Source organism: Nicotiana tabacum, chromosome 22 (genome assembly GCF_000715075.1).
Source record: "Nicotiana tabacum cultivar K326 chromosome 22, ASM71507v2, whole genome shotgun sequence".
Taxonomy (NCBI): domain Eukaryota; kingdom Viridiplantae; phylum Streptophyta; class Magnoliopsida; order Solanales; family Solanaceae; genus Nicotiana; species Nicotiana tabacum.
This window is the reverse complement of record NC_134101.1, coordinates 206059861-206087634: the sequence shown is the minus strand read 5'-3', so window position 1 is coordinate 206087634 and position 27774 is coordinate 206059861. Positions and strand designations below refer to the sequence as shown.

The following is a 27774-nucleotide window of genomic DNA, read 5'->3' as shown; positions in this document are numbered from 1 at the left end:
ATCTGAGTATTACCTTTGGTAGCGAGGCGGGCTTTAAGGCGATCAATTTGACCAGCTGGGCCAACTTTAACTACATAAACTCACCGACAACCAACAGTAAATTCACCTGAAGGTAGAGAAATAAGCTCCCATGTCTCACTAGCATGTAAAGAAAACATCTCTCCGATCATATCCTGTCGCCATCCAGAATGAGATAGCGCATCACCTGTGGACTAAGGGACAAAAATAGAGGACAAAAATGACACAAAGGCATGTTGGGGTGATGATAAATGATGATAACTCAAACCAATACAATTGGGATTGGGATTAAAAATTAATTTTATACCTTCCCGAAGGGCGATCGGTAGACTAGAAGAAAATGAATCCGCAGTAGGCGAAGGACCTGATACTAGACGTGATCACCTGGACCTGATGTTGAACGCTGACGGTGATGATAAGTTAGGAATGTGGAGCTGTAGAAGGTTGAACTAGACCTGTGAGTGATGGAATTGGAGTTGTAAGTGATAGGACTGGAGTTGTAGGTGGTAGAGCTGGAACCGACATACAAGGCCAAAGTGGTGGAGCTATAAGTGATGGAATAGAAATTCTAAGTGGTGGAGTTGGAGAAGTGGAGGGAGATGAAAGGGAGAAAGTGACTGTATCTCAAAACGATGGTAGTAGTAACACCTCACAAATGTCTAAGTGTCACATGGACCTGTGAAGTATGGCTGGGTTTTAAAGAAGGTAACATCAGGAAACATAAGGCATTGCTAGAGGTCAGGGGAATAGAATCAATATCCTTTTTTTGTTCTCGAGTAACCCAGAAATGCACACCTAAGAGCACGAGAAACTAACTTATCTTTTCTTGGAGTAAAGTTATGAACAAAACAAGTGCTCCCAAAGACAAGGGATGGAAGAAAGAACAACAGTGAGTGAGGAAACATGAAAGAGAATGGAACTTGATTATGGATAGTTGAGGATGGTATACGATTAATAAGATAATAAGACGTGAGAAATGCATCCCCCAAAAACGTAACGGAACATGATATCGTATGGGTACGATATGAGCACTTTTAATAAGATGCCTATTCTTTCTTTCAGCCACCACATTTTGTTGAGATGTGTACGGACATGATGTTTGATGAATGATCCCATGAGAGTTCATAAACTACTGAAATGGGGAAAACAAATGCTCTAGGGCATTATCATTGCAAAATATCCGGATAAAAACCTCAACTTGATTTAAATTCAGGGTAGATGATCTGGAAAATATAAACAACTCATATTGATTTTTCATCAAGAATGCACCTGGAATAATTATTAATGAAACTAACAAAGTAGCAGAATCCAAAGGTAGAACTGACTTGACTAGGACCCCAAACATCCTAGTAGACTATAGTGAAAGCTAACTCTGCTCGATTACTAGGACGTCGAGGAAAATGGGAGCGAGTATGCTTACTGAGCTAACATGACTCACATTCTAGAGTGATCAAGTGAGACACACCGAGTACCATATTCTGAAGTTTTGATAAACTGGGATGTCCCAACAGTTATGAAATAAATCTAGTAAATCGGTAATATGGCAATTTGTTATATGAGGACAAGATATGAGTCCGTGTGATTTAGCAAGGATAAGATAATAAAGTCCATTTGATTCACACCCGGTACTAATAATCTGTCTTGAGACTGTGTTCCTGTATAAAAACAATATCATCAAGAAAAAAAATAGAGCAATTAAGTGATTTGGCTAAGCGACTAATGAATATGAAATTAAAAGGATTACTAGGAATATAAAGAACTGAATTTAAAGGTAAAAAAGGAAGTGGACTAACTTGACCTATTCCAGTTGTCGTTTATGTAACAAATCTAGTGAATCAGTAACAGAACAACACTATTGATGTGGGTTAATATGATTTAGCAAGGATAAGGTAATAAAGTTTGTTAGAATAGTTATGTGAATATATCTAATTAGTCTTAGTCCCTTATGTAATAGGAGTAAGTTATGTGTTACGTATACATATAAATAGGGCTTATTGTAACATAGAAAATAAGAAATAATATTTTGTCTAGTTCTTTCTCACATGGTAATCCCGCCCAGATATGTTTGCAAGCGAGATAATTGTCTTTTCAACATAGCTGCATCTCTTTTCGGGAGACGGTTGAGTCTCCATGTTTTTTGTTCCATTCTCAAGTCCCTGAACTTATGAAGTCTTGTTTCGGTAGTGGACCAATATGTTAACATACTGCTAAGCCACTTTAGTGAGAAAGAATCGATGTGCGTCATTCCAACGGTATCTGGAAAGAAATAACTCAGTCACCATGCAATTTTTCCAGTGACCTAAGTGACTGATTTGCATCATCTCACGTTTGGTGAGTGTTGTGCACAGATTAACAACACCATTAGAGTCAGAAACCTCTAGCGACCAAACCCCAAAAAGATTCTACCGCAAGAGATGCCCCACGCGCCACCGAGATCTGGGATTTCGCATGCGAGTCTGTCCCACGAGCCGGCGCATGCATGCTTCTCCGCCCATTTTTTGGCCAAGCTTCTTCAGGACAGCTTGGTCGCAAAGCAATTCCGAGTCCACCAGTACTATTTCCAACAGATTCTGACAACTTTAAAAATTTTCGGCGAGCTACAGTGTTTTCCGGCATAAAATAGTGCTCTTTTTCTCTATTGTGAACAGTGTTTTCCCAGATATATCTTCAGTTTTCAAGAAGTTACTGATTTTCACTATTTCAAGTTAACCCTACAACTTTTAGCCAAGAATTTGAGAAATTAATTGTAGCGACATGGGATCCAATACTATGAATAGTTGGATGGTTTCTCTACTGGATTATATGGGTTCCTTCAGTATAAAGCTTGTAAACAAACATCTTCAGAGGCATATTCCGTTATTCAAACATGTATTAGCGTGACTTGTATCTCCCAATCTTCATCCTCTGATTCTTGGGTTACTAATTCATGTGCATCTAATCATATTTCTGCTAACAAATCTCTTTTCACTAGTACTTCATATTCTGAATCTCTTCCAACAGTCACAATGGCCAATGGGTCTCAAACCATGGCAACTGCAATAAGTCAAGCAAGCCCGCTTCCTTCCTTACCTTTAGATTCAGTTCTTTATATTCCCAATAGTCCTTTTAATCTCATAGTTGTTAGTCATTTAGCCAAATCACTTAAATGCACTGTTTTATTTCTTGATGACCTTGTTTTTATACAGGAACACAGTACGGGCGGATGATTGGTACCGGACGTGAATCAAATGAACTTTATTACTTTATCCTTGCTAAATCACATGGACTCACATCTTCTCTTTCTTCAACAACTTGTCCTGTTACTGATTCACCAGATTTATTACATAAACGGTTGGGACATCCCAGTTTGTCAAAACATCAGAAAATGATACCTGATTTATCTTACTTGTCCACTCTAGAGTGTGAGTCATGTCAGCTCGGTAAACATACCCACTCTCATTTCCCTCGGCGTCAATAATCGAGCAGAGCCACCTTTTTCTTTAGTCCATTTAGATGTTTGGGGTTCTAGTCGAGTCAGTTCTACCTTGGGATCCCACTACTTTGTCAGTTTCATTGGTGATTATTCCAGGTGCACTTGGATAATTTTAACGAAAAAACGGTCTAAGTTGTTTTCTATTTTCTAGACCTTCCACGCTAAAATTCAAAATCAATTTGGGGTTTCTATCTGCACATTTTGTAGTGATAATGCCCTAAAGTATTTGTCTTTCCCGTTTCAGCAATTTATGAACTCTCATGGGATTATTCATCAAACATCTTGTCCTCACACATCTCAACAAAATGGGGTAGCTGAAAGAAAGAATAGACATCTTATTAAAACTGCTTATACCCTACTCATACAATCTCATATTCCGTTGCATTTTTTGGGGGGATGCAGTTCTTACATCTTGCTATTTTATTAATCATATGCCATCTTTAGCTAACCAGAATCAAGTTCCATTCTCTGTCCTGTTTCCTCACTTACCTTTGTTCTCTCTTCCACCCCGTGTATTTGGAAGCACGTGTTTGTTTATAAATTTACTCGAGGAAAAGATAAGTTAGCTCTACTTACTCTTAAGTGCATATTTCTGGGTTACTCGAGAACGTAAAAGGGGTATCGATGCTATTCTCCTAACCTTCGGCAGTACCTTATGTCTGTTGATGTTACCTTCTTTGAAACCTAGGCATACTTCACAGGTCCAGGTAATCACTTAGATATTTTTGAGGTGCTACCATTTCCATCTTTTGGAGATTCAGTCACTATCTCCATTCATCTTCCTCTACAATTGGAGATTCAGTCACTATCTCCCATTCATCTTCCTCTATAACTCCAGCTTCACCACCTATAGCTCCAGTTCCACCACCTAGTCTAGTTCAACCTTCTACAGCTCCACCACTCCTGACTTATTATCGTCGTCCGCGCCCAACATCAGGCCCACCTGATTCACGTCCTGCACCAGACCCTGCTAAATACTGCGGACTTGTCTCCTCTTAGTCAACCGATTGCACTACGAAAAGGTATACAGTCCACACTTAATCTTAATCCCCGTTATGTCGGTTTAAGTTACCATCGATTTGATTCATGTCCGGTATCAATGATTCGTCGCGTATTGCGTTTCTGTATAAAAACAAAGTCATCAAGAAATAAAGTAGAGCATTTAAGTGATCTGGCTAAGCGATTAATGACTATGAGATTAAAAGGACTACAGAGAAAATAAAGAACTGAATTCAAAGGTAATGAAGGAAGTGGACTTACTTGACCTATTCCAGTTATCATGGTTTGAGACCCATTGGCCATTATGACCGTTGGAAGAGATTGAGAATATGACATAGTACTTGAAGCAGATTCATTACCAGAAATATGATCAAATGCTCCTGAATCAATTATCCAATTACTATAAGAAGAAGATTGAGAGACACAAGTAACACTATTACCTGCTTGAACAACAATAGCAATCTCAGAAAATGTCTGTTATATGCGTGCACGGAAGGAACTCTATATATTCCGATAAAGAAAACATCAGGATTAGATTTAATGCATTGGATCCAACAAATTATGAGTCAAAGGCTTCCGATATGAATGATATTAAAATGGTTTGAGGTAGATCTCAGTGACCAACTCAAGAATTTGCTGCAAAAGTGTTGCAGGTAGACAGAGATTGGTTGAGAAGTCGCTGAAGAATTTTGAAATTAGTAAGACTAGTTGTAAAAGCTCCATTCGAGTTTCACATTGCAAAATAAGTTCAAAAACACTACAAGAAAACAGAAACTGTTCTGCAAACAGTGCAAGCTGGAAAATCACTGTTCACACGAGATAATGAGAAAGGTGGTTTGAATTTCAAAAAATGATATGGATAGACTCGGGATCACTTGACGACAAAACTGGCCTAAAGGGCATTTTTCAAAATCTAGCCGTGAAGTGTCTCACGCGCCAGCGTATGAGTCTGAACCTCGCCGGAAAAATTTCTTTAGGCGACACGTGGGGGCGCGTGAAAGAGTCTCTGCCGGAGAAATTTCAATGGGTTGGTTGCTGGAGACTAATCTACCTCATGGTGGTATTGGTTTTTGCATAACACCGACGGAATATGACTTCAACATGGACAACCTTATAGTCACCGAAAAAACTACACGGTTGAGTGATTTTATCTTCCCGGAGTCGCTGGTATTTTGCACAGTGATTGATATCTAATAGTTGCTTTAATACCATGTGAGAAGTAGCATGAGAAAAGAATATTATTTATTATATTTAGAATATAATACAAGAAGTCTGATTTATAATTATACTCTACATAGTACATAGTACTCCTATTCCAATTGGGGCTAGGCATACTTATAAATATATAACTATCTAACAGTAACGTACTCTCATAATATGTTGTCGACACGGCCTATTTATCCAACATGAATGATGCATGAGAAAGAGAAGGAAAATATGTTTTCCCTTAGCTTGATGGATCTTAAGCACTCCCTTACGTGTGAGTGAGATATGTTGAAAAACATTAGCCTTTTGGGCCAAATACACCCATAAGGGGTGCTAGCAATTAGCCAACCTATTAGGCACTCCAACCCTAACCCTACCGCAGTCTATATAAACAACACTATGGGTATTGGAAATAGACTCCAAGAGAGAACGACTAGGATTTATTCACTACATCATTAAGGAGAGTAATTCCACTTGTGGGATTACACTTGGTTGTTGTTGTTGTTGTATCATTAATGAGAGCAATTAGGATATGGAACTAGGGAGTCCATCCGGTAATGTGAGAATTCCTAACGACCAGTGATTCGAGTCGGGTTATTGTAGACGATCCACTTCCGCTAAGGAAACATATTGTAAGTCCCTAGACTAGCTTTCATTACACTAATTTTCAAATTCAAAACTTCGAACCTTTTTAATGATTGCAATTGAGCTTTTAGTGGAGTTTACATCTTAGTTATTTAAATATGGAGTTCGGTAAGTCTGAACGACTGAACCTAGCATCCAGGTGTTAATTTTTATATGCATGAAAATCCTTAGTGTGTGACACACACACATATACATATATATTCTGTGCAGAATTAAGAAGACCTAAACTTGTACATATGAAAAGATACATGAATAGCAAATGCATCAAGGAAACCAGAGCTTTTTATACATTTTGACTCGCAAGAAATCGAATTCGAATAAGAATAAAGGAACTTATCCACTTTTTGTTCAGGTATGCAGCAGTCACTACAAAGATAGATACATCAATTAATTCGGCAATTGCGGGGAGAGAGACATGGAGTGGTATAGGAGAGAAACAAGAGGGAGAGAAAATGGAGAAGATTTTAGCCTAATACATTACTTTGTATATAAATAGTAAATATACATATATGAAAATCTAAATAAGCTTATACTGTAGCATAGATAGGTAAAAATCTCAAGTGTTTTAAGAGGTTTATCCATCAGGTACTCTGCATCTTCACAGTCCAAAACCATTTATTTGTCTTTATAAGAAGGTTTCAACCGAGAGCTAAAGGAGAGGAAAAGAGATAAAGAGACTTGGAAAAGGGAAAAATGGCAAAGGTGGAATATAGAAAATCAAGGTAAAATTTCAAACACTACTTCGAGTTAATGTACTGATATTGCCAAGCTTTTACGTCCAAAACATATGATTTAACTTGGAAATTTATGGGATTGAATCCTAAAGCCCGAAATTAGTAAATTGAGGGTTTGATCCATTTTTAGGACCCCGATTCAAAAACTACTTACATATTCAAATTCACAGGATTATGGGTCATTCAAAAATGTATCAAGTGTTGATACTTGCGCATGTTGACCAAGAGTTAACTTGTGACTTTGACTTTCTCTTTGACTGAAGCATAATATATTGAGAGGAGTCCTATAAGAGTAATTGAGACTGTTATTTGGCTGCTTCTGAACGTAATTTTTGGTCCACGAGCTGAGAGCTCTGTTCGGGTAGAGGTAAGCAAGACTTTATCCTCTTTATTGTTTGCTTTTCTAAAAAAAAAGTCTTATAAAAAATTATATAACTACATGAGAAAAATGTTTTGATTGCCCCGTATAAGTGGAGGCGAGCATGTACTTGGCAATAACTATTTTTGAGAAATATTGCTTATGCTTCCTGATATCTTTCTGCTATATTATTGATAAAATGATTATGAGATTATTAGTATGTCGATACCATGAGAGAATCTATAGTATTAGTTACAGGTTCACCTTAATCCAGTAATTTTTGCCCAAACTGTGTGTTTGTTTTATGAAATTCACTTAATGTATAAAAATATTTAGCTTGGAACCGGGTCCAGTGGTCCGATCACTATTGTATATTAACTTGAGATCGTAGTAGAAATCCATATACTTCAAATCCTAGATCCGTCTTTGGTTGATACGTTATTATTGCATGTTTGATTGCACTGAGCATGAACATGCTAGATTGCACTTCGTGATGCATCATAGGAATGAGATGTTTTAGTTGCATTACATGGCTAGTGATGTATGAAATTGTTATGTTAACGTTAAAATGATTATATCTTGATATACTATAAGATGTGTGTATGTTGCATTGATGTGTTTTTGATTGATGCTGATGTAATTGGCTGTGAATAGTCTGGTGCTCGTACAGTTTAGCCCGATGTGATTTGATAACTGACTATGGACGATCTGGTGCTCGTGCAATTAGGCTCATTGTGATTTGATAGTTGACTGTGGACAGTCTGGTGCTCGCACAGTTCAACTAAAAGATGTGTTGCTTCCTTATGGACCATCTAATGCAACTCATAGCATGCCCAACCTCCTGCTTATTCCCTATGAACTGGTGAAACGCATGGGTGGCATATGCACTTGCATTATCTGACGCTTTCATGTTTTGTAAGACTTGTCCTAGAGGCATGACAAAGATCGGGTTGATGATCTTACTGGGTCCTCGTGTCTCAGAACATACTCTGTATGTAGATCCTATGTCTAATACCACCACACACCAGTGAGTTACTTATTCATCTCGTCCCCTTTCTTCTTCGTCCGTGGAGGCTAATGTTTCAATTAATTTGTAGTCTATGTTGTCTAGCTGCATCCCAGTATCTCTTGTACTCGGACATACTAGCTGCTACATAACTAGAGAGTTTATTACATGGATATTTGAGCATTTTGTGTCTTTATTTGTCAGTTATGATAGTTGTGGATATTAGATGTGTTTGGATGTGGATCAGTTGATTGTAGAAATTATTGTGATACCCATATAACCGGGGAAACTCGGTCGAAATGTTTGTGTGATGGCATAGTACTATTTGTTTACAATCCGAATAAGTGCTAAATTACTAAGTGCTGGTCACGACTTATAGATAATAATATTTTATTTTCTTTTTATTTGGTATAAATTTTTTTCGTTTTTATTTAAAAAGTAAAATATTATAAAGTGGGGAATCGAATCCTCATCAACAAGGTCAAAATTCATGTAGTCAACTCCCCTTTATTTGGCATGATGATAACATGAGTTCAATGTGTGCTTTATGGGTAGTTGAACACAACATAGTTAAGAGTTCGCTCGGCTAATGTCAGGTGCCAATTACCGCACTCTAGTGTTTGGTCGTGACACAAGTACTAAGAGGAACGGGTTCCCTCACAATAATTCAAGTAGCGGAAACTGTACAAGTGTACTGAAAATAAGTAATGCTTGTGTTCATGTTTCTGAGTAGAAAGCTTTGATCTAACAATAAAATACCAAAAGGACTAAAATCATATTTGCAATAGCACTGTAACCGGAGGAAAAGCATATCCACATAAACAAGTAAAATGTAAAATGCACGAGAAAATATTGTGGCAAAATCTGCTACTTACCTTGGCGTAAAACTTGCTAGTAGCCCATATTTCCTTGCAACTCCTTTGACTACTTCATGTGCAATTATTAAGTTATTTGCTGCTCTATCACAATCAGTGTATCCCAGGACAATTTCAAACTGACCATTCCCAGCTTCTGAATGTATCTGCATGCTAAAAGGACAAAACATAAATGAAGCAGTACAAGAGGATAAAGTATATGAGCTATATTCAAGTTATCATTAATGAAGGTAAAATTGACAATATGTAGAGGTGGTATGTCACGGGGGCATTTTTGGTCAGTCAAAACTCACACCCGCGCGACAGTCAAGTCGTACACTTGACTCAGCCTTCCCCAAACACTTAGCCAATTTTCAGCAAGTTTGACTTAAATGAAATTTTGGCAGCAATTCAATAAGAACACAAGCATATACGGAAAAAATCCCAACCTTTACATTAATATTGAAAATATACAAAGGACCCTCACTTTGCTATGAACACAGTCAGCTCACAGCCCACTTTTGACGAAGAACACAAGTCGTTCTTGTCAACACTAAGATCTGCCCAAGCCAAACCTTAGCCCTTTTTTTTGAAACAACTGAAACCCTCACGTTTCACTCTTGTTTCCCACTTAGAATTTCACACGAAATTCCCCACACTTCTGCCTAAGTCACAAAGGCCCTATTTATAGAATATAGGCAGCCCTTAGACTTGACAGCACATGACACTTGTCGTCTACAGCTTTTGCCACTTATCGGGCTAAGACAAATCTGTTCCTAACATGTAGTTGACATCCCCAACTACTTAGGACACATTATACACGAAATGGGGTCATGATACAAGCATAATCAGATCATGGGACAAAAGAGGTTATGACAAGGTAACCGCCAACTACTTTTCATGTGCATTGCATGTGCCATCTTCACTTGGCCAGCTGATTCACGCCCAAGGCTGGCATTGCGCCCAGCCTTGGCTCATCTTGACATTGCTCCGCGCCAATGTCTTACCCGCAATCCGCTGCCATGACTTTTCCGCACACGCCCGACGCCGCTGCCGCCCGCACACTGTCTTGGCCGAGTTTCTGCCTTGCCCATGTCAACCTTCATTTCCCTCGTGCCATTGCTTGTATTTTCCTTCACATAGCTTTGCCTTAGCTATTGAAAGCGTTTTCCATCATCCCGCATTTCCGTCTTGCCTTAGCTTAGCCCGCACTTAGCTGTCACAACCCAAAGTGCCGTGCCACTGACTTTGGCGCGCATGCCGTGCCATGCCGCCCTAACATTGCCCACGCAGCTTTGTCAAGACTTTGCCAAACGCGCCTTGCCTGTCCCAAGGCCTTGGCCAATACTTGCCTACAACAGCCCTCAATGACAATGTCTTGTCCGTCACCCGCATGATCGTTTTGCCCGCACATAGGCCAAATGACAAGGCCATCACGCCCAAATCCTTGCCACAGCCATGCCACGCCCGATGACAAAGAGTCAGGCCCTAACAAACCACCCGCACCCTTTGAAATCGACGTCCTTGTCGAGCCATCTCAGTGAAGCAACCCCAAGGGGTTGTTGACATACACCGCCCCGAGTTCTCCATTCCCATTTGCCATAATGGCATTTGCCTCCGCCACTTGTTCCTGTTTCTCTGCAGCCAGCATAGCATTCACCCTAGCCTGCACCAGACAGTCCTTCTTCAAGTGCGGTACACCACAAGTGAAGCAACCTTTGAACTTGCCGCTCCTTTCTTTGCCGTTGTGATTCTCTTATCTCACATTCTTGGCAAAGCCCTCATCTTCGGCAGCTTGGCCCTTCCCTCTTTTCTTCCATTCCCTAGCTTTCCCGTCAGCCTTTGAATGCGAAGTTCCAGTAGGGTCATCACCTATGTTCAGGTCAGCCAACGCATCTGCCGCAGCAATGACAGTAGAGAGGTATTGGACATTCTGCCTTCTCAACTCCAATTACGCCCAACCCTTCAATCCACTCATGAAGTAATGCAGCTTGTCTTCTTCTGCCATATTACTTACATTGAGCATCAAGGACGAAAATTCCTTGACATACTCCCCCACTGTGCCACTTTGTTTCAAGCGACACAGTCCATCTCGTGCCAACCACGACAAATTAGTTGGAAGGAATTGGGATTTTAATTCCTTCTTCAGCATCTCCCAAGTTCCAATCTTGGGCAGTCCAGCACTTTCCGTTTCTGCCATTCATGTACGCCACCACACATTGCATCACCAGTCAAATACATTGGTGTGATCGTCACCTTGTCGTCATCCGTCACACGTGCAGCTTGGAAATACTGCTCCACATCCCACAAGAAATTTTCCAGTTCTTTGGCACTTCTTGCACCCCCATATGCCTTTGGCTCCGGAATCCTCAATTTTGTGCGTTCATCACTTCTAGGGACAACAGTTTGCAATTCCCTTCGAAGTTGAACCACTTCCTCACGCAGTTCTTACTTCTCTTGGCGTACCAAGGCCATTTCTGCCAGCGTTGTCTCATGTCTCGCTGCATAATCTGCCTCTAACCGTGCCATTCTCGCAAGAATAGAAGAATCGCTATTTACTTCGAGAGCCTGCACAACGAGTGCTTCCAACTGCTCTATCATTTGACGCAGTTCTGCATTTGTGCCACCAGCCATGTTCTCAAATAGCCCCATGAATTCTGCCACCGATCGTCTTGCCACTGCCACGAACTTGCTAACCTGGCTTTGATACCAGTTGTCACGGGGGCGTTTTTGGTCAGTCAAAACTCACACCCGCGCGGTAGTCAAGTCGTACACTTGACTCAGCCTTCCTCAAACACTTAGCCAATTTTCAGCAAGTTTGGCTTAAATGAAATTTTGGCAGCAATTCAATAAGAACACAAGCATATACGGGAAAAATCCCAACTTTTGCATTAATATTGAAAATATACAAAGGACCCTCACTTTGCTATGAACACAGTCCGCTCACAGCCCACTTTTGACGAAGAACACAAGTCGTTCTTGTCAACACTAAGATCTGCCCAAGCCAAACCTTATCCCCTTTTTTTTGAAACAACTGAAACCCTCACGTTTCACTCTTGTTTCCCACTTAGAATTTCACACGAAATTCCCCACACTTCTACCTAAGTCACAAAGGCCCTATTTATAGAATATAGGCAGCCCTTAGACTTGACAGCACATGACACTTGTCATCTACAGCTTTTGCCACTTGTCGGGCTAAGACAAATCTGTTCCTAACATGTAGTTGACATCCCCAACTACTTAGGACACAATATACACGAAATGGGGTCATGATACAAGCATAATCAAATCATGAGACAAAAGAGGTTATGACAAGGTACCGCCAACTACTTTTCATGTGCATTGCATGTGCCATCTTCACTTGGCCAGCTGATTCACGCCTGTAAGCACGTGATTTTTGCTTCACGGACGATCGCTCCAAAAGAAAATAAAAAAATAGTGACAAATGGCTTCGCTGCACAATTTTTCGATCTTTCCGTAACATGTGTTGTTGGTCATTTGTGTGTCTGCCCATTTTGCATCCAGTCACTATCAAACAAAAATACAAAACTATATGTCGGTTCAAAAAATATATATATGTGTGCATCGTTCGTTTTAGGCTTTTAGTTAACTTACTTAAATATTTTTGTGATAATTGTGTTAAAATGTTACATTGTTGTTTAGTTTTAATTTCGTTGTCTTATTATCTATTATTTTTATTGTAAAAGAAAAATGGAAAAAAAAAAAAGAAGAAAGCAAAAGAGTGAAGGATAAAAATCGATTTGGGCCCAGAAATTGAAACAAAAGAGGCCCAAAAACGGCACTCAGACCCAGTCCAAATCCAGCCTGCCCAAGCAAGTACTCAAACGACGTCGTATCGGCATCCCCATTTAAAGCCGTTGATCTGATTCAAAGGAACGGTCCAGATCAGGATGTTCAACTCACCTCAACGACGCCGTTTCAAGCGAAATGATCTGAGACGTCTGAGCCTCTTGATCCAACGGTCCACACACGCACCCGTGACCCAACCCCTCACTTAAACCAAACGACCCCGTTTAACTATCAAACGACCCCGTCTCATTTTCCACCCTCAGATCCAAGCCGTTGAGATCATCTGATCTAACGGCTCAGATCCAGGCCGTTGAGATCATCTGATCTAACGGCTCAGATCCAATCAGCCTCCCCATATATAAACTCAACCCTTACCCCCACGCCCCAAGCCGTACCCCCCCTTCAGCCACTGTTCACCATCTTCCCCAGGACCCTTTTCCTCTCAAACCCTTAGCAGCCTAGGTTTCCCCTGTGAGCCCGGTAACCATGGTTCCGATGACCACCAAAATAACATCCCCGATGCACCCAACCACCCCGAACATGAATCTGTCAACCGTTCACCTCGAATCACTCCGAATCTTCTCGAATCTTCAAACGAAGATTCGAGCAAAAACTAGATCTACACCGATTGACCCCAAACTCACACCACAACCCCTCCTGACCTCCCTCACCCCCAGAGTGGCTTTGGTTCCGTTCGAATCTGACAGGGATTGAACGGTTCCCAAATCGAACCTCAAGAGCCCTAGGATTCAAATCTATGGGTTTGTCCGAATCAGTGGCAGGATCAGGGCCTAGCAGACTTTTACCGAAGTGTTCTCAATTGAGAACGCTTCGGTTAAAGTCCATTAGACCCCAAAATCACCTGGCCCGAGTTCGAACTTGAATCGATCTTAGTTTCGTTTTCTGAGGTATTTTTCCTTTTTCTTTTGCCCTCCTAAAATCTATCTGTCGTTCGTGTTCTGGTTTGTTTGTTCCGCGACTCGTCTGTCCATATGTGTACGTTTTAAGTTAATAATGAGTTGGTTGTTGGTTTTATTGGTTGCTTGCTGTGTATTATAGCTTTGTATAGTCATCTAAATAAGCGTCGTCAACTGAATTCACTTGAAAGATGTTATAGCTTGTGTAGTCATCTAAATGAGTCTACATTTCAGTATTGATTACTATGCCTGTTTCTTGTTGGTGTTACTTGTATCGGCATGACCAACTTGTACCCTTTAATTGACACCCTGTTTGCTTAAAGTTGGAATCATTGCCTGAACTTAGGCAGAGAATTGGCAATTAGCTTCAGAAATCTAACAAATCAGCCTGAAAACAGTTTGAGTTTAATTAGCTAATAGTCAGGTATTGGCTGAAATTAGAGAGGTCTATATACTAACTATTAAGAGTTAGGGTAATACAGTAATATGCAAGGTGTAAGGGTAATCTTGGCATAAGAAAGGGTCTGATTAGGGGATAATTTCAGAATGTGTCAAGTGGTAATTAAAATAGGATTAAATTAATGCTAATGGGGGACCAGACCTAAGAGTATGAGAATTAATTGAATACTTAACTAAACCCATAACCCTTGATTAGAGTAATATAGACAGGGCATGGGGGCTGATTAAGGATTCCAAGAAAGATGCCTTTAGGCATGGGGAGTTAAGGGGTATGGGCAGTCTGCAAGTAGGAGGGAGGCAGCTTAGCTGCCCTTGGTCATGTGGCTTATAAATAAGCCATTTGATAACTTAAACGAGGGTGGACATTTTTTAGTCTTGAGAAAAGAGAAAAACAAAGTGAAAATTTTCAGAATACTTTGACTAAAACACTGCCCAAAACTGCACAAGGAACTAAGTTGGTTGAGCTGTTCTGGCCAAGTCAGTTATTCTAACTAGGGTCATCACTGTTCCGTTAAGAGAAGGCTGTGTGTTTTCTGCTGTGATTGTTACTATACTGAGTTTTTCTGTGTGTTGTGGATTGAGTTTTAGCCTTCTTGATTGTTGGAACTGTGCTGGGTATTTGCTGAGTTTTGTGGTTATTGGGTCTTCTATTGCTGTTACATTTGGTATCTTGGGTTTTCGGTTGGTTCATTGCTCTTTTTCTGGGATTTGTCTGTCTGATGCTCAAGCACCTGTGGGCTACATAGTTGCTGCTGGTTGTGTTGCTGTGTTGTTGCTATCTGTTGTTGCTGTTGATTACTTGCTGCTGATACTCTTTCTCTTCCTCTTCTTATTGTGCAAATATCCAGGTACACGACTAATACTGTCAATGTAACTTGAAGTTGAGTATGAATGCAAAAAGAGAAGAATTGAAGATTGTTTACTTTAAGCATAGGCTGTTGTATTGAATATCATGTAATGCATGATAGTTTACATTTTGTTTGGATACTGAAGGCAACTTGCACGCCTAGTAAATATCAATGTATGGGGATTGAATGTTAGTTGTATATGTAGGATGTTAGATGAATATTCCTAATGCAGTAGGTTGTATCCCAGACTTAGGTTTAAATTGTGTAACATACTCTTTAATGTAGGCCAGGCATGTAAACTATCCACTACTAGTATAGTTCTTTCCCCTTTTGCTAGTTTGTCACATATAAATTGATAAAGAACAAAGAATCAGTTCTAGGCCTCCACCCCAGGAAGGCCGAGCCCAAATCGAAAATCAGCTAGGCCTGTATCGGAAAAACAGGGCCCAAGTCGGGCCATCTCGCATGAGCTGGGTTTGGGCCCATAATTTGCGACTAGTTGGCCATAAATGCAGTCACGTTTTATTATTCTGTAGTAGCACTTTAAATACGGTTTTATAATCAACTAAGGCTATTTACTGCTTTCAATTGATAGAGACAAACACGACGAGAAACATAGTTGCTATAGGATATCCCTTAAAAATAACAACGAGATGAGCCTCGATAAAAATAAACAAAACGCAGATACGGGGCCCTTGTTAAATGCATATTAGTGAAGCATTTAGTTTCCAGGACGGGTTGTTTAGCAAATCTCACAACCTCCCTAAAATAACAATACGTTAGACTCTTAGGACGCGCCTTAATAAATCTTACCTTCGTAAACTCGGGTGCACATTGATGTGACCCAAATCCAAATCTCAACGGAATCGAAATGTGTTTCTAATCACGGGTACATTGATTGTGACGTGGTTCGAGATGCGTGTCCATGACGTTGCAAATTCATTTTAAAATAAGGATGAGATGAGCCTCGCCGAATAAAAATACAAATTGCGGGGCCCTCAGTAAATATTTGTTTAAAATTACTTAGACTTCAGGAGGGCCGTTTAGCGAATTTCGCGGCCTTCCCAAAATAATAACACGATAGTCTCTTTAGGCGCGTCTTAATAATTTATTTTTCTTAATTCGGGTGCACATTTATGTGACCCAAATCCAAATCTCAACCGAGTCGAGATATGTCAATAACCACGGGTGCATTGATGTAACGGGGTTCGAGACATGTTTTCACGACGTTGCAAGTCCTATAAAATAACAGTGAATGATAAAAGCGGTTAAAAGATAAAAGTGCACGTTTGTATAAAATCAGATAATCAAGCCAAGTATAACAATTGAGCGACCGTGCTAGAACCACGGGACTCGGGAATGCCTAACACCTTCTCCCGGGTTAACAGAATTCCTTATCCGGATTTCTAGTACGCAGACTGTAATATAGAGTCATTCATTCCCTCGATTCGGGATTAAAATTGGTGACTTGGGACACCCTAAATCTCCCAAGTGGCGACTCTGAAATAATTAAACCAATCCCGTTTCGATTGTCCTTTAATTGGGAAAAACTCCCCCTGCGCCCCTCGGGCGCGGAAAAAGGAGGTGTGACAGCTCTGGCGACTCTGCTGGGGATGAAAAACCCAGAACCACTGGTTCAGGGTTAAGAATTCGAGCTTAGAGTAATTGTTATTATTTGGCTTTATTTATTATCTGATTATTACATGTTTTGAGCCTAATGTGCTAAATGCTGCTTTTACCGCTTTGATATTATTTGAACTGTATATAAACTGTGCTGAAACCTTTCTCTTCTTACCTCCGGGGATGTGCTTACTGGTTGAGACTCCCTATTCTGTTAGTGTCATACCCTAAATAAAAGAGGCTCGGAAAGTTTCTAAGCCGGCTGGCCTTTTGGTTCCCGGAAAGGAGCTCCTTCCTCAACTCGAGTTGTCCGCTCGGGTACACTGTCTAGAACACCGACCCAGGTTTTGAACATAGAATAACGTGACTTCATGCCGGATCCCTAGTAGGAACGCTTATTTGCATCATGTTGCATATGACTTAGGGGACTCAACATAGGGGTTGGGTCCGTCTAGGACTAGCAACCTGATATGAAAAGACCATTCTGATGCATCCTATTGTTTTCCGTGCATTTATTTGTCTCATGCCCGCATGCTGACCGGTGTTTGAATATTTGGGAAAATTGTGGAAAAAAAAAGAAATAACGGTTAGGGAATTGATTGATTATTTTTGAAAAAATAAATGCACGGAATTTATAGTTTGTCAAAACCCTGCCGAAATTTCGAAAAGTCATTATTTTGTTTTTTTTTTAAAAAAAAAAATATAAATAGAAATATATAGTTTGTCTTGCCATAAAAAAAAAAATTAATTAAAATGGTTTTTATGAAAATTCGAAAATAATAATAAATAAATAAAAAAAAGAGAAAAAAGGGGAGTCTTATTTTGCCTTTACTTCTATTATTTGTTGCAAATATGTGTATATATATATGAAAAATTCAGAAAAAAAAAGAAAAAAGAAGTCTTTCTTTACTTCAAAAAAAATGTGTATATATCTTTATTTGTTGCAAAAGTATTTGTCTTGCCAAGGGTCTAGAGAGTTCTTTTAGGCTCCCAGTTTTCGAAACAAAAATCAAAAATATTTTCCGTTATTGACTTCTTTAGAAAGTTTTTTTATATATACGAGAATTCAAAATTCAAAAAATCGCATATACTTTTGTTTTATCAGAATAAGTGTCGTTTGTTAAAATCTTATTAATAAATGTGCAGAATGAGCACGACTCCGAATGAACCCTTTTCAATCATGAGTAAAATCCCCCCCCAATTGCGGCTCTGGTGGAATGATTTAGGCAAAGAAGGGCATGACGAAATCAAGAAGTATCTGAAAGGCCTCACGAGTTTGTTGGATATCAGGCCACGAGGAGATATCATAAGGGCACTAGTTCCCCACTGGGATCCTGCGCACAATGTCTTCCGTTTCTCAGATTTTGAACTTACCCCAACTTTAGAAGAAATAGCAGGATATATCGGCAGCGATGAGACCCCTTTGAGGCACAAATATCTTATTGCTCCAAGAGCTGTAGCAATACACCGGTTTCTGGACTCCTTAAAGATAGTCAGAACAATTCATAACCCTGACTTGGCAAAAGGTTTTTGCAGCATGAGTTTCATATATCAAAGATATGGTCACATAGGAGGATTCGACAAGCCAGAAAACCAGTTGTGCAGCAAAGGTAATCGCCAAAAGTGGGAAGAACATAGACGGATTGCTTTCATGATGACTTTTTTAGGACTACTAGTATTCCCAAGAAAAGACGGGAATATTGACATAAAGATAGCAGGGGTCGTCAGTACATTGCTCACACAGAGTGATAGTACGTTGGCGCCCATGATAGTGTCTGATATGTTCCGGGCTCTCACATCTTGCAAAGCCGGAGGAAGCTTTTTCGAGGGTTGCAATTTGTTGTTGCAAATGTGGATGACCGAGCACCTATGTCACCGAGCCCAGTTTCTGAGCCATGGATCCGCTGGAAAAACCTGCATAGAGGAATTCTATACCAGAGTTAATAAGACATACCTACCAGAAGGAGTCGTAGCATGGACCTCATATTTCTGTACCCTCAACTCCAGTCAAATACAGTGGGCGCTAGGATGGTTACCGATCGACGAAGTCATATACATGCCAGCAGCCAGACCCCATTTTCTCTTAATGGGACTCAAGAGCATTCAACCATACGCGCCGCATCGGGTTTTAAGGCAACTGGGAAGGTATCAGATAGTGCCGAAGGATGAGGATCTAAGCACCCAGGTGATCGAGATCAGTCCCGACGGCCAGTTTCCCGAAGCAAGGGTGCGTCAAATTTGGAGCCAATGTCAATACTTAGAAGCAAATACTTGTGTAATGAATCGGGCAAAGGGGGAAGTTTCGCCCGGGTATCAGGCCTGGTACAAAGGGGAGACATCATCTGGAAGACCGACCAAAAGACCTCACCTGCAAGAATTTGCCAAATCTTCACAAGAGCAATGGGGCTGGCTGGCCAAAGAGCGGGAATACCTTGCCGAAGCAGGCAAACTGAAGCAACAAGTTCAGGATATGAGGTTTGAGTGCCAATTACAGTCTGCCGCCCACAAGGGAGAAAAGAACAGATTAATCAGAGAAGGCGAAATCCTCAAAGCTCAGATCCGGAGAATGAAAAAGGAGGCCAATAGCCAGCTGAGAAGCCGGGCAGATAAAAGATTGATAGCAGGGTTAAAGGATCAGGTTGCGGAATGCCAGGAAAATTTGGAAAGAGCCAAGGCCAGCACAGCAAGATTGCGGACCAAGTGGGCAAAGGGTACGATAGCTCGGAGGCAGCGCCTGCAACGAGTCATAAGGGATTATGAACTGAGCATCGGGACGTTAAGAGAAACGAATGCCTCTCTTCAAGAGAGGATCTTCAAGCAAACACGAGATGCCCAAGCCGACAGAAGGCGATGTTACGAGGCAATGACCAGAATGGAAAGGCAGATGGAGATGTTCCAGGACCAGCTTGCCAGCAATGCACAAACACTAGGATTGAAGAACCGACAGATAAGGCAGTTGTTCGCGGAAAGGGACAACATTCGGGGAAAGATCGACGAGATTGGGCATTACATCTACATGAGATGCCTGGCATGCGAGCAAAAGCCTCGAAAGACCCTCCTTGTTTCCATCATGGGTTGCGTCCACCGAATCATGAATGAGCTGAAAAACCTGCAGAGGGACCTCACACCAAGGGCCGCGGAAAGGCCGAATGATGCCTCGCGGGTCCATAAGTTGGAAAATTAATCTTTGGTTGAGTCCTGTTTATTTGGCTTTGTCGCTTTTCCATATGTTGTTTTCCTTTCTTCAAAACGGGTTAAGAACTGTGGAGTCTGTACTATTGCTATTCCTTGCTTGAAGTAATTTGTAATAGCAAAATTTTGAGAATGAATTTAATGATTTCACAAGAATTGTGTGTTTCTTTACTTTAAGGCAGAACTACGCCTGGTCTGATTCACGCGGGGACGTGATACGTAGGCAATCCCCATAAGATTCGACCGCTTTTTAATAAATAAAGAAAAGAAAATGTAAATAAAATAAAACGCAGAGTTTCGCAAAATACTTTAAAAGAGACGAATGAACAAACCGGGATGACGCATGTGGTTTGAAGCAAAGCATGTAGAAACGGTTAACTGCCTAGGTGCATTGCATCCTCTATGTGTTACGATCAAATCTGTTAAGCTCTAACACTAACAAAGTTTGTTGTTGTCTGATATCCAGACAGTTAGTTGTTAAAGAATTCTGGCAACACATTCATACCAAACCAGATCCAAAGGACCGGTAGCAACAAGCATGACTACTTCAGAGAATAGTAATGAGGAAGAAAGGCCGATGAGCCAGTTGCTAAAAGAGGCAGTGGAAAAGATTGAAAGGATGGGACTAGAGATGCATGCAATGCAGCTAGCCCTGGCCAAAACACAAAAGAGCCCTGAGAAACTGGGACACATGCCGGAGTACCCTCACTCTGGCCCTTCCACAAGCCGCCCAAATCCCCTCTATCATCAAGAAAGAAGCCCTCATGATTCCCAAGCTCCACCACCCCATCAACCTCTCCCAACACCCAATATTCCCATTTTTGTGGGACCTGCATCAGCCCCTTTGCAGCGAACGACCAGTGAGCCATTGTTTCAGGCTCACGATACACAATACTATCCCCCTGAGCCTACATTCCATGCACCCGAACCACAGGCTTACAATCCCCATCTGGAAGTACCGGCAGAAGTTGAGAAGCCGGTTAAGGCCCCTGAACAGGATGAAGTGTTGAGAAAGTTCAAAAGCCTGGAGCAATCCTTCAGGAACTTACACGGGCTGGGCAATCAAGTCAGCGTGGCATACAAAGATCTGTGCCCTTTCCCAGATGTCCAACTCCCGGCTGGGTTCAAGATGCCCAAGTTTGATTTATATGAAGGGCACGGTGATCCCATGGCACATTTGCGGGGATTCTGTAGCAAAATGAGAGGGGCAGGAGGCAAGGATGAGCTTTTGATAGCTTATTTCGGCCAAAGTCTGAGCAGATCTGCACTGGAATGGTATACCAGGCAGGATTTCAGCAGGTGGTACACGTGGGATGACCTGGCGCAGGCTTTTGCAGGTCATTTCCAATACAATCTGGAGATAGTCCCTGACCGTCTCACGTTATTGAGAACTGGGAAGAAACCCAGGGAAAGTTTTCGCGAGTTCGGGTTCCGCTGGAGAGAACAAGCAGCTAGGGTCGATCCTCCCATGAGAGAGGGAGAGATGGTAGACTATTTTTTGCAGACATTGGATCCAACCTACTTTGGTCACTTGGTGACAACGGTTGGAAAATCTTTCAACGAGGTGGTCAAAATAGGGGTCATGATAGAAGAAGGTTTGAGGTCGGACAAGATCTTAAACTATTCAGCACTTAAGGCCACAACCCAGGCTATTCAAAGCGGCACGGGAGGTGCGCTAAGAAGAAAGAAAGAAGAGGTTGCCACGATCGAGGCAAGCAGTTGGTCCAGGGCTGGCAGGCCGCGCTACAACCAACCCAGGCCTCACAGGTCAAATTACCCATACAACCCACCACAAAATTTCTATCCACCTCGAGAACCACATTGTTCCGTACACCAAGCCCAGGTATACACTCAGCCTCCGGTTCGCCCACAATGGCGCGCACCGGCTCCCCAGAACATATATGCACCACCACAAAACACCTACCCTCCACCAAGGGCATATAGAAATCCTTCAGGGGCAGGTTTCCGGGGAAATCCAGATGCCAGGAATGACAGGTTGCGGAAGCAAAGAACCTTCACCGAACTGGGAGAAACCTACACCGCTGTGTTCCACAAGCTGCGGCAATTGGGTTTGGTTAGTCCTGTCCATACTCGGGAACCAAATCCCCCGCCTCAGAATTTGGATCGTTCAATCAGTTGTGAATACTGTTCAGGGATGCTCGGGCACGATACCGAGAAGTGTTGGAAGTTAAGGCATGCCATACAGGATCTTATTGACACCAATAAGATCGAGGTCCAGACACCGGAGGCCCCTAACATCAACCAAAACCCACTGCCAGCGCACCACGAAGCTCACATGATTGAGTTGGTGTGTGAGGGAGGAGAATTAAGAAAACCCTCACAAACAGTGATGATGATCCAAGCTGCCCCAAAAGAAGTCTTAACCAGTGGAGGAACAAATGTACAGTCGCAGGGAGAAGGCGTCAAGCCGGTAGTAATATGGGGGAAGAGCCCGTCCGTCATAGCAAGCAAACCCGAGCCAAGCAAGTTGGTAATACCAGGGATCCTGCCCACACCGGCAGTCATGTTGAAAGGGGTATGTGGAGAACGGGTGACCATAAAGCCGGTGGTCCAACTGCCAATGCTTGACAGCAGGGCTGTGCCCTGGAAATATGAAAAAGCAGTGGTGACGTACCAAGGAAAACAGGTGGAAGAAGTCAGTTGTGAAGCGCAAGGGCTGACTCGATCAGGTCGATGTTTTGCTCCGATGGAGTTAAGAAAAACCAACCCAGTGGCAACCAAGAAGCCAGTGTCAGAAGAAGAGGCTGAAGACTTCCTGAGGAAGATGAAAGTACAAGACTATTCTGTGGTTGAGCAGCTGAGAAAAACACCTGCCCAGATCTCACTATTGTCATTACTCCTCCATTCCGAGGAACATCGTCGGGCCCTGTTAAAGATATTGAACGAGGCCCATGTACCCAGTGAGATTTCTGTAAACCACCTGGAAACCATTGCCAGCAAGATTTTCGAGGTGAACAGGGTAACATTCTCAGATGATGACCTGCCAGTGGAAGGTACGGAGCATAACAAAGCTCTATACCTAGTTGTCAAATGTGAAGACTCGGTGGTAACTCGAGTATTGGTGGATAACGGCTCAAGCGCCAATATTTGTCCATTGTCCACCCTGGACCAGTTAAAGATTGACCGTGGAAGAATCCGGGAGAATAGCATCTGTGTCCGGGGGTTTGACGGAAACGGAACAGCCACTATGGGGGATGTCGTACTTGAACTGACCATTGGCCCGGTCCTGTTTACCATGGAATTCCAGGTATTGGACGCCAAGGTATCTTACAACTTGCTGTTAGGACGACCCTGGATTCATGCAGCTAAAGCGGTGCCTTCCACCCTACATCAGATAGTGAAGTTCGAGTGGGAAAGACAAGAGGTCGTGTTGCACGGCGAGGATACAACATGCACCATGGGCGGAACCATTGTGCCTTTCATAGAGACCACTGATGACAAGGGTCCCTGGGTCTACCAGATTCTCGATACAGGGTCGGCCAACAAAATTTCTGAAGGAGAAATCATCCCGCACCCTAGGGTGGCTGCCGCAACAGTCATGATGGTATCAGAAATGCTGGGTAATGGGTTTGTGCCGGGAAAAGGCCTGGGAGTTGAACTTCAAGGGATAGTCCAACCTGTCTCCCTTCCTAAGAATCTGGAAACTTTCGGGTTGGGGTTCAAACCAACTGCAGCAGACAGGAAGCAAGCGCGAAAAATGAAGAAGAGAGTCTGGTTTCTGCCTAAACCAGTGCCACGCCTCTCAAGGTCTTTTGTTAAAGCTAGTGCCAAGGGGTCAGCGATCCCAAAGATTCGAGGACCTTTGATCGGCATAAGTGAAGACCTGAATCAGAGTTTTGAGAGACTATTCGCGGATGTCAGTATGGTGGAAGCTGGAGAGGGTTCCAGCAGAGCAGAGATACAATTTGTGGGGCCTGAGGCCAAGACCAACAATTGGACGGTTACTCCTCTTCCTGTCCGAGGGGAGTCTTGGTAGTAGGCTTTGATTAATGTTTTGTTTGTTTGTTTGTTTGATCGGATTATTCAAGGGTGTAATCCCAATTTTACTTTCGTTTTGTAAAAGTGTGAACCCTTTTTATCCTGCAAATTTAATAAAGTTCTTTTCTTTTGTTCCGTTTTAATTTCTTGTTTTGTTCTTTTTCTTTCTGAACAGTTCTCTTTTTACTGGTCCTAATGACATAGCATGCACAGCGGATCCTCGACCTAGTCTAATAAATCAATCTGAATCTGACTCAATGATGCAAGAGGTCGTTTGTGATAATGAATCCGAATGTGACGAAGGGGAAGCCTTCGAAGAAATAAACCGAGAACTGTGCCAATTTGAAGAGAAACCCAAGCCTAACCTAAATGACACTGAGGCTGTGAATCTAGGAGACGCTGTTAACATCCAGGAGACCAAAATTAGCATCCACATTGAGCCGAATGTCAAAGCAGAATTGATCGAAACTCTCAGGGAATTCAAAGATGTTTTTGCATGGTCATATGATGATATGCCTGGATTGAGCACCAATTTAGTGGTTCACAAACTACCCACTGACCCGGCATACCCTCCGGTCAAGCAAAAACTAAGGAAATTTAAAACAGAAATGAGTGTAAAAATCAAAGAAGAAGTGATCAAGCAGTTGCAATCGAAGGTCATTCGGGTCACTCGATATCCCGAGTTGCTGGCCAATGTGGTACCAGTCCCAAAGAAGGATGGAAAAATCAGGGTGTGCGTCGACTACCGCAACCTCAACAAAGCAAGTCCCAAGGACAATTTCCCGTTACCCAACATTCATATCCTGATCGATAATTGCGCTGGGCGCGAGATCGGATCCTTTGTGGATTGCTATGCGGGTTATCATCAGATCCTAATGGACGAAGAGGATGCTGAGAAGACAACGTTTATTACGCCATGGGGAACCTACTGCTATCGGGTAATGCCGTTCGGGTTAAAGAACGCCGGGGCAACGTACATGCGAGCAATGACTGCTGTGTTTCATGACATGATACACAAAGAAATAGAGGTGTACGTCGATGATGTGATCATCAAATCTTGGCGTCAGGAGGACCATGTGGCAGACCTAAGGAGATTTTTCCAAAGACTCCGGAGGTATGATATCAAGCTTAACCCGGCCAAATGCGCATTCGGGGTTCCATCAGGAAAGTTGCTAGGATTCATCGTCAGTCGACGGGGGATTGAGTTAGACCCGTCCAAAATTGAATCCATCTGAGATTTGCCACCGCCAAGGAACAAAACAGAGGTAATGAGTTTGCTGGGTAGACTCAATTATATCAGCAGGTTCATCGCTCAACTCACAGCAACTTGTGAGCCCATATTTCGGTTGCTGAGAAAGGACGCTGCAGTAGGTTAGACAGCAGAGTGTCAGGAGGCCTTCGACCAAATCAAAGGGTATCTGTCTAATCCACCCGTATTGGTCCCGCCTAAGCCCGGGAAACCCCTAATCCTTTACCTGACGGTCTTGGAAAATTCATTTGGTTGTGTACTGGGGCAACATGATGACACAGGAAGGAAGGAGCAGGCCATCTACTATCTTAGCAAGAAATTCACAGTACATGAGGTCAAGTACACTCAACTCGAGAAAACGTGCTGCGCCCTAACTTGGGTAGCTCAGAAGTTGAAACACTACCTGTCTTCATATACTACTTATCTCATATCCCGCTTGGACCCATTGAAGTATATCTTTCAGAAACCTATGCCCACGGGGAGGTTGGCAAAATGGCAAATTCTGCTCACAGAGTTTGATATCATCTATGTGACGAGGACGGCCATAAAAGCCCAGGCGCTGGCAGACCATTTGGCAGAGAATCCCGTTGATGAAAAATACGAGCCCTTAAGAACGTATTTTCCTGACGAAGAGGTGATGCATACGAATGAGTTGGAATTACCCGAGGAACCGGGTTGGAAGCTTTTCTTCGATGGAGCTGCAAACGCAAAAGGTGTTGGAATAGGAGCAGTACTCATTTCTGAAACAGGACGACATTATCCTGTTACGGCTCAACTACGCTTCTATTGCACCAACAATATGGCCGAATATGAGGCTTGCATTCTGGGTCTGCGCTTGGCTGCTGACATGGGTGTCCAAGACGTCTTGGTCTTGGGAGACTCGGACCTCTTGGTACATCAAATTCAGGGTGAATGGGAAACACGAGATCTAAAGCTCATACCATACCGACAATGCTTGCATGATCTGAGCAAGAAATTTCGATCGGTAAAGTTCAAACACATCCCGAGAGTTCACAATGAGGTTGCGGATGCCTTAGCCACCTTAGCATCAATGTTGCACCACCCTGACAAAATGTATGTTGATCCTCTACACATCCAGGTCCGTGATCAGCACGCCTACTGCAATGCCGTAGAAGAAGAAGCAGATGGCGAACCCTGGTTTCATGATATCAAGGAATACCTCAGGATGGGGATATATCCAGAACATGCCTCTGGGGACCAAAAAAGAGCCCTTCGGCGTTTGTCGAATGGTTTCTTCCTCAGTGGAGGAGTATTGTACAAAAGAACCCCGGATTTGGGATTGTTGAGATGCATAGATGCCGGGCAGGCAACGACGGTTATGGCGGAAGTACATGCCGGAGTTTGTGGGCCGCACATGAGCGGATATGTATTGGCAAGAAAGATCCTTCGAACAGGGTGTTATTGGCTAACCATGGAACACGACTGTATCACTTTCGTAAGGAAATGCCATCAGTGCCAGATACATGGAGATTTGATTCATTCTCCGCCAACAGAGTTACATATGATGTCAGCACCCTGGCCGTTTGTAGCATGGGGCATGGATGTCATTGGGCCCATCGAGCCAGCAACGTCCAACGGTCATAGGTTCATTCTAGTGACCATTGATTACTTCACCAAATGGGTTGAGGCTAAAACCTTCAAATCAGTAACCAAGAAGGCAGTGGTGGACTTTGTTCACTCCCATATCATCTGCAGATTTGGGATCCCGAAAGTGATCATCACGGATAACGGTGCGAATCTTAATAGCAGCCTGATGAGAGAGGTATGCCAACAATTCAAGATTACACACCGCAATTCCACCCCATATCGTCCTAAGGCAAATGGAGCAGTCGAAGCAGCCAATAAGAATATCAAGAAGATACTGCGAAAAATGGTGGAAGGGTCCAGACAATGGCACGAGAAATTACCCTTTGCTTTGTTGGGTTACCGCACTACCGTCCGGACTTCCATAGGCACAACTCCTTATTTGTTGGTGTATGGAACTGAGGCCGTGATACCAGCGGAGGTCGAAATTCCGTCCCTCCGAATTGTCACTGAAGCCGGAATTGATGATGATGAATGGATCAAAGCTCGCTTGGAACAGTTGAGCCTGATAGATGAGAAAAGATTGGCAGCAGTGTGCCATGGTCAGCTGTACCAGAAGAGAATGGCAAGAGCGTATAATAAAAAGGTGCGCCCCAGGAAGTTTGAAGTAGGGCAGCAGGTATTGAAGAAGATCCTCCCACATCAGGTCGAGGCAAAAGGCAAATTCGCCCCAAATTGGCAAGGGCCTTATATCGTGACCAGAGTCTTGGCCAATGGTGCTTTGTGTTTGACAGATGTCGAGGGAAGATGTGTCGACATGGCTATCAATTCAGATACAGTCAA

At 42.4% G+C, this 27774-nt stretch overlaps 1 protein-coding gene across 1 annotated transcript in view; it reads right to left on the bottom strand.

The window, feature by feature from the left end:
* LOC107809468 (protein fluG-like) overlaps positions 1–27774 on the bottom strand; it is a 136182-nt gene that overhangs the window by 499 nt on the left and 107909 nt on the right. The window contains exons 13-16 of the mRNA XM_075243358.1: positions 9314–9459; positions 9100–9182; positions 4751–4929; positions 96–212 (exon numbers count right to left, since the gene is read on the bottom strand). Of these exons, the coding sequence (XP_075099459.1) occupies positions 96–212; positions 4751–4929; positions 9100–9182; positions 9314–9459 (525 nt within the window). The remainder of the gene's footprint in view (positions 1–95; positions 213–4750; positions 4930–9099; positions 9183–9313; positions 9460–27774) is intronic.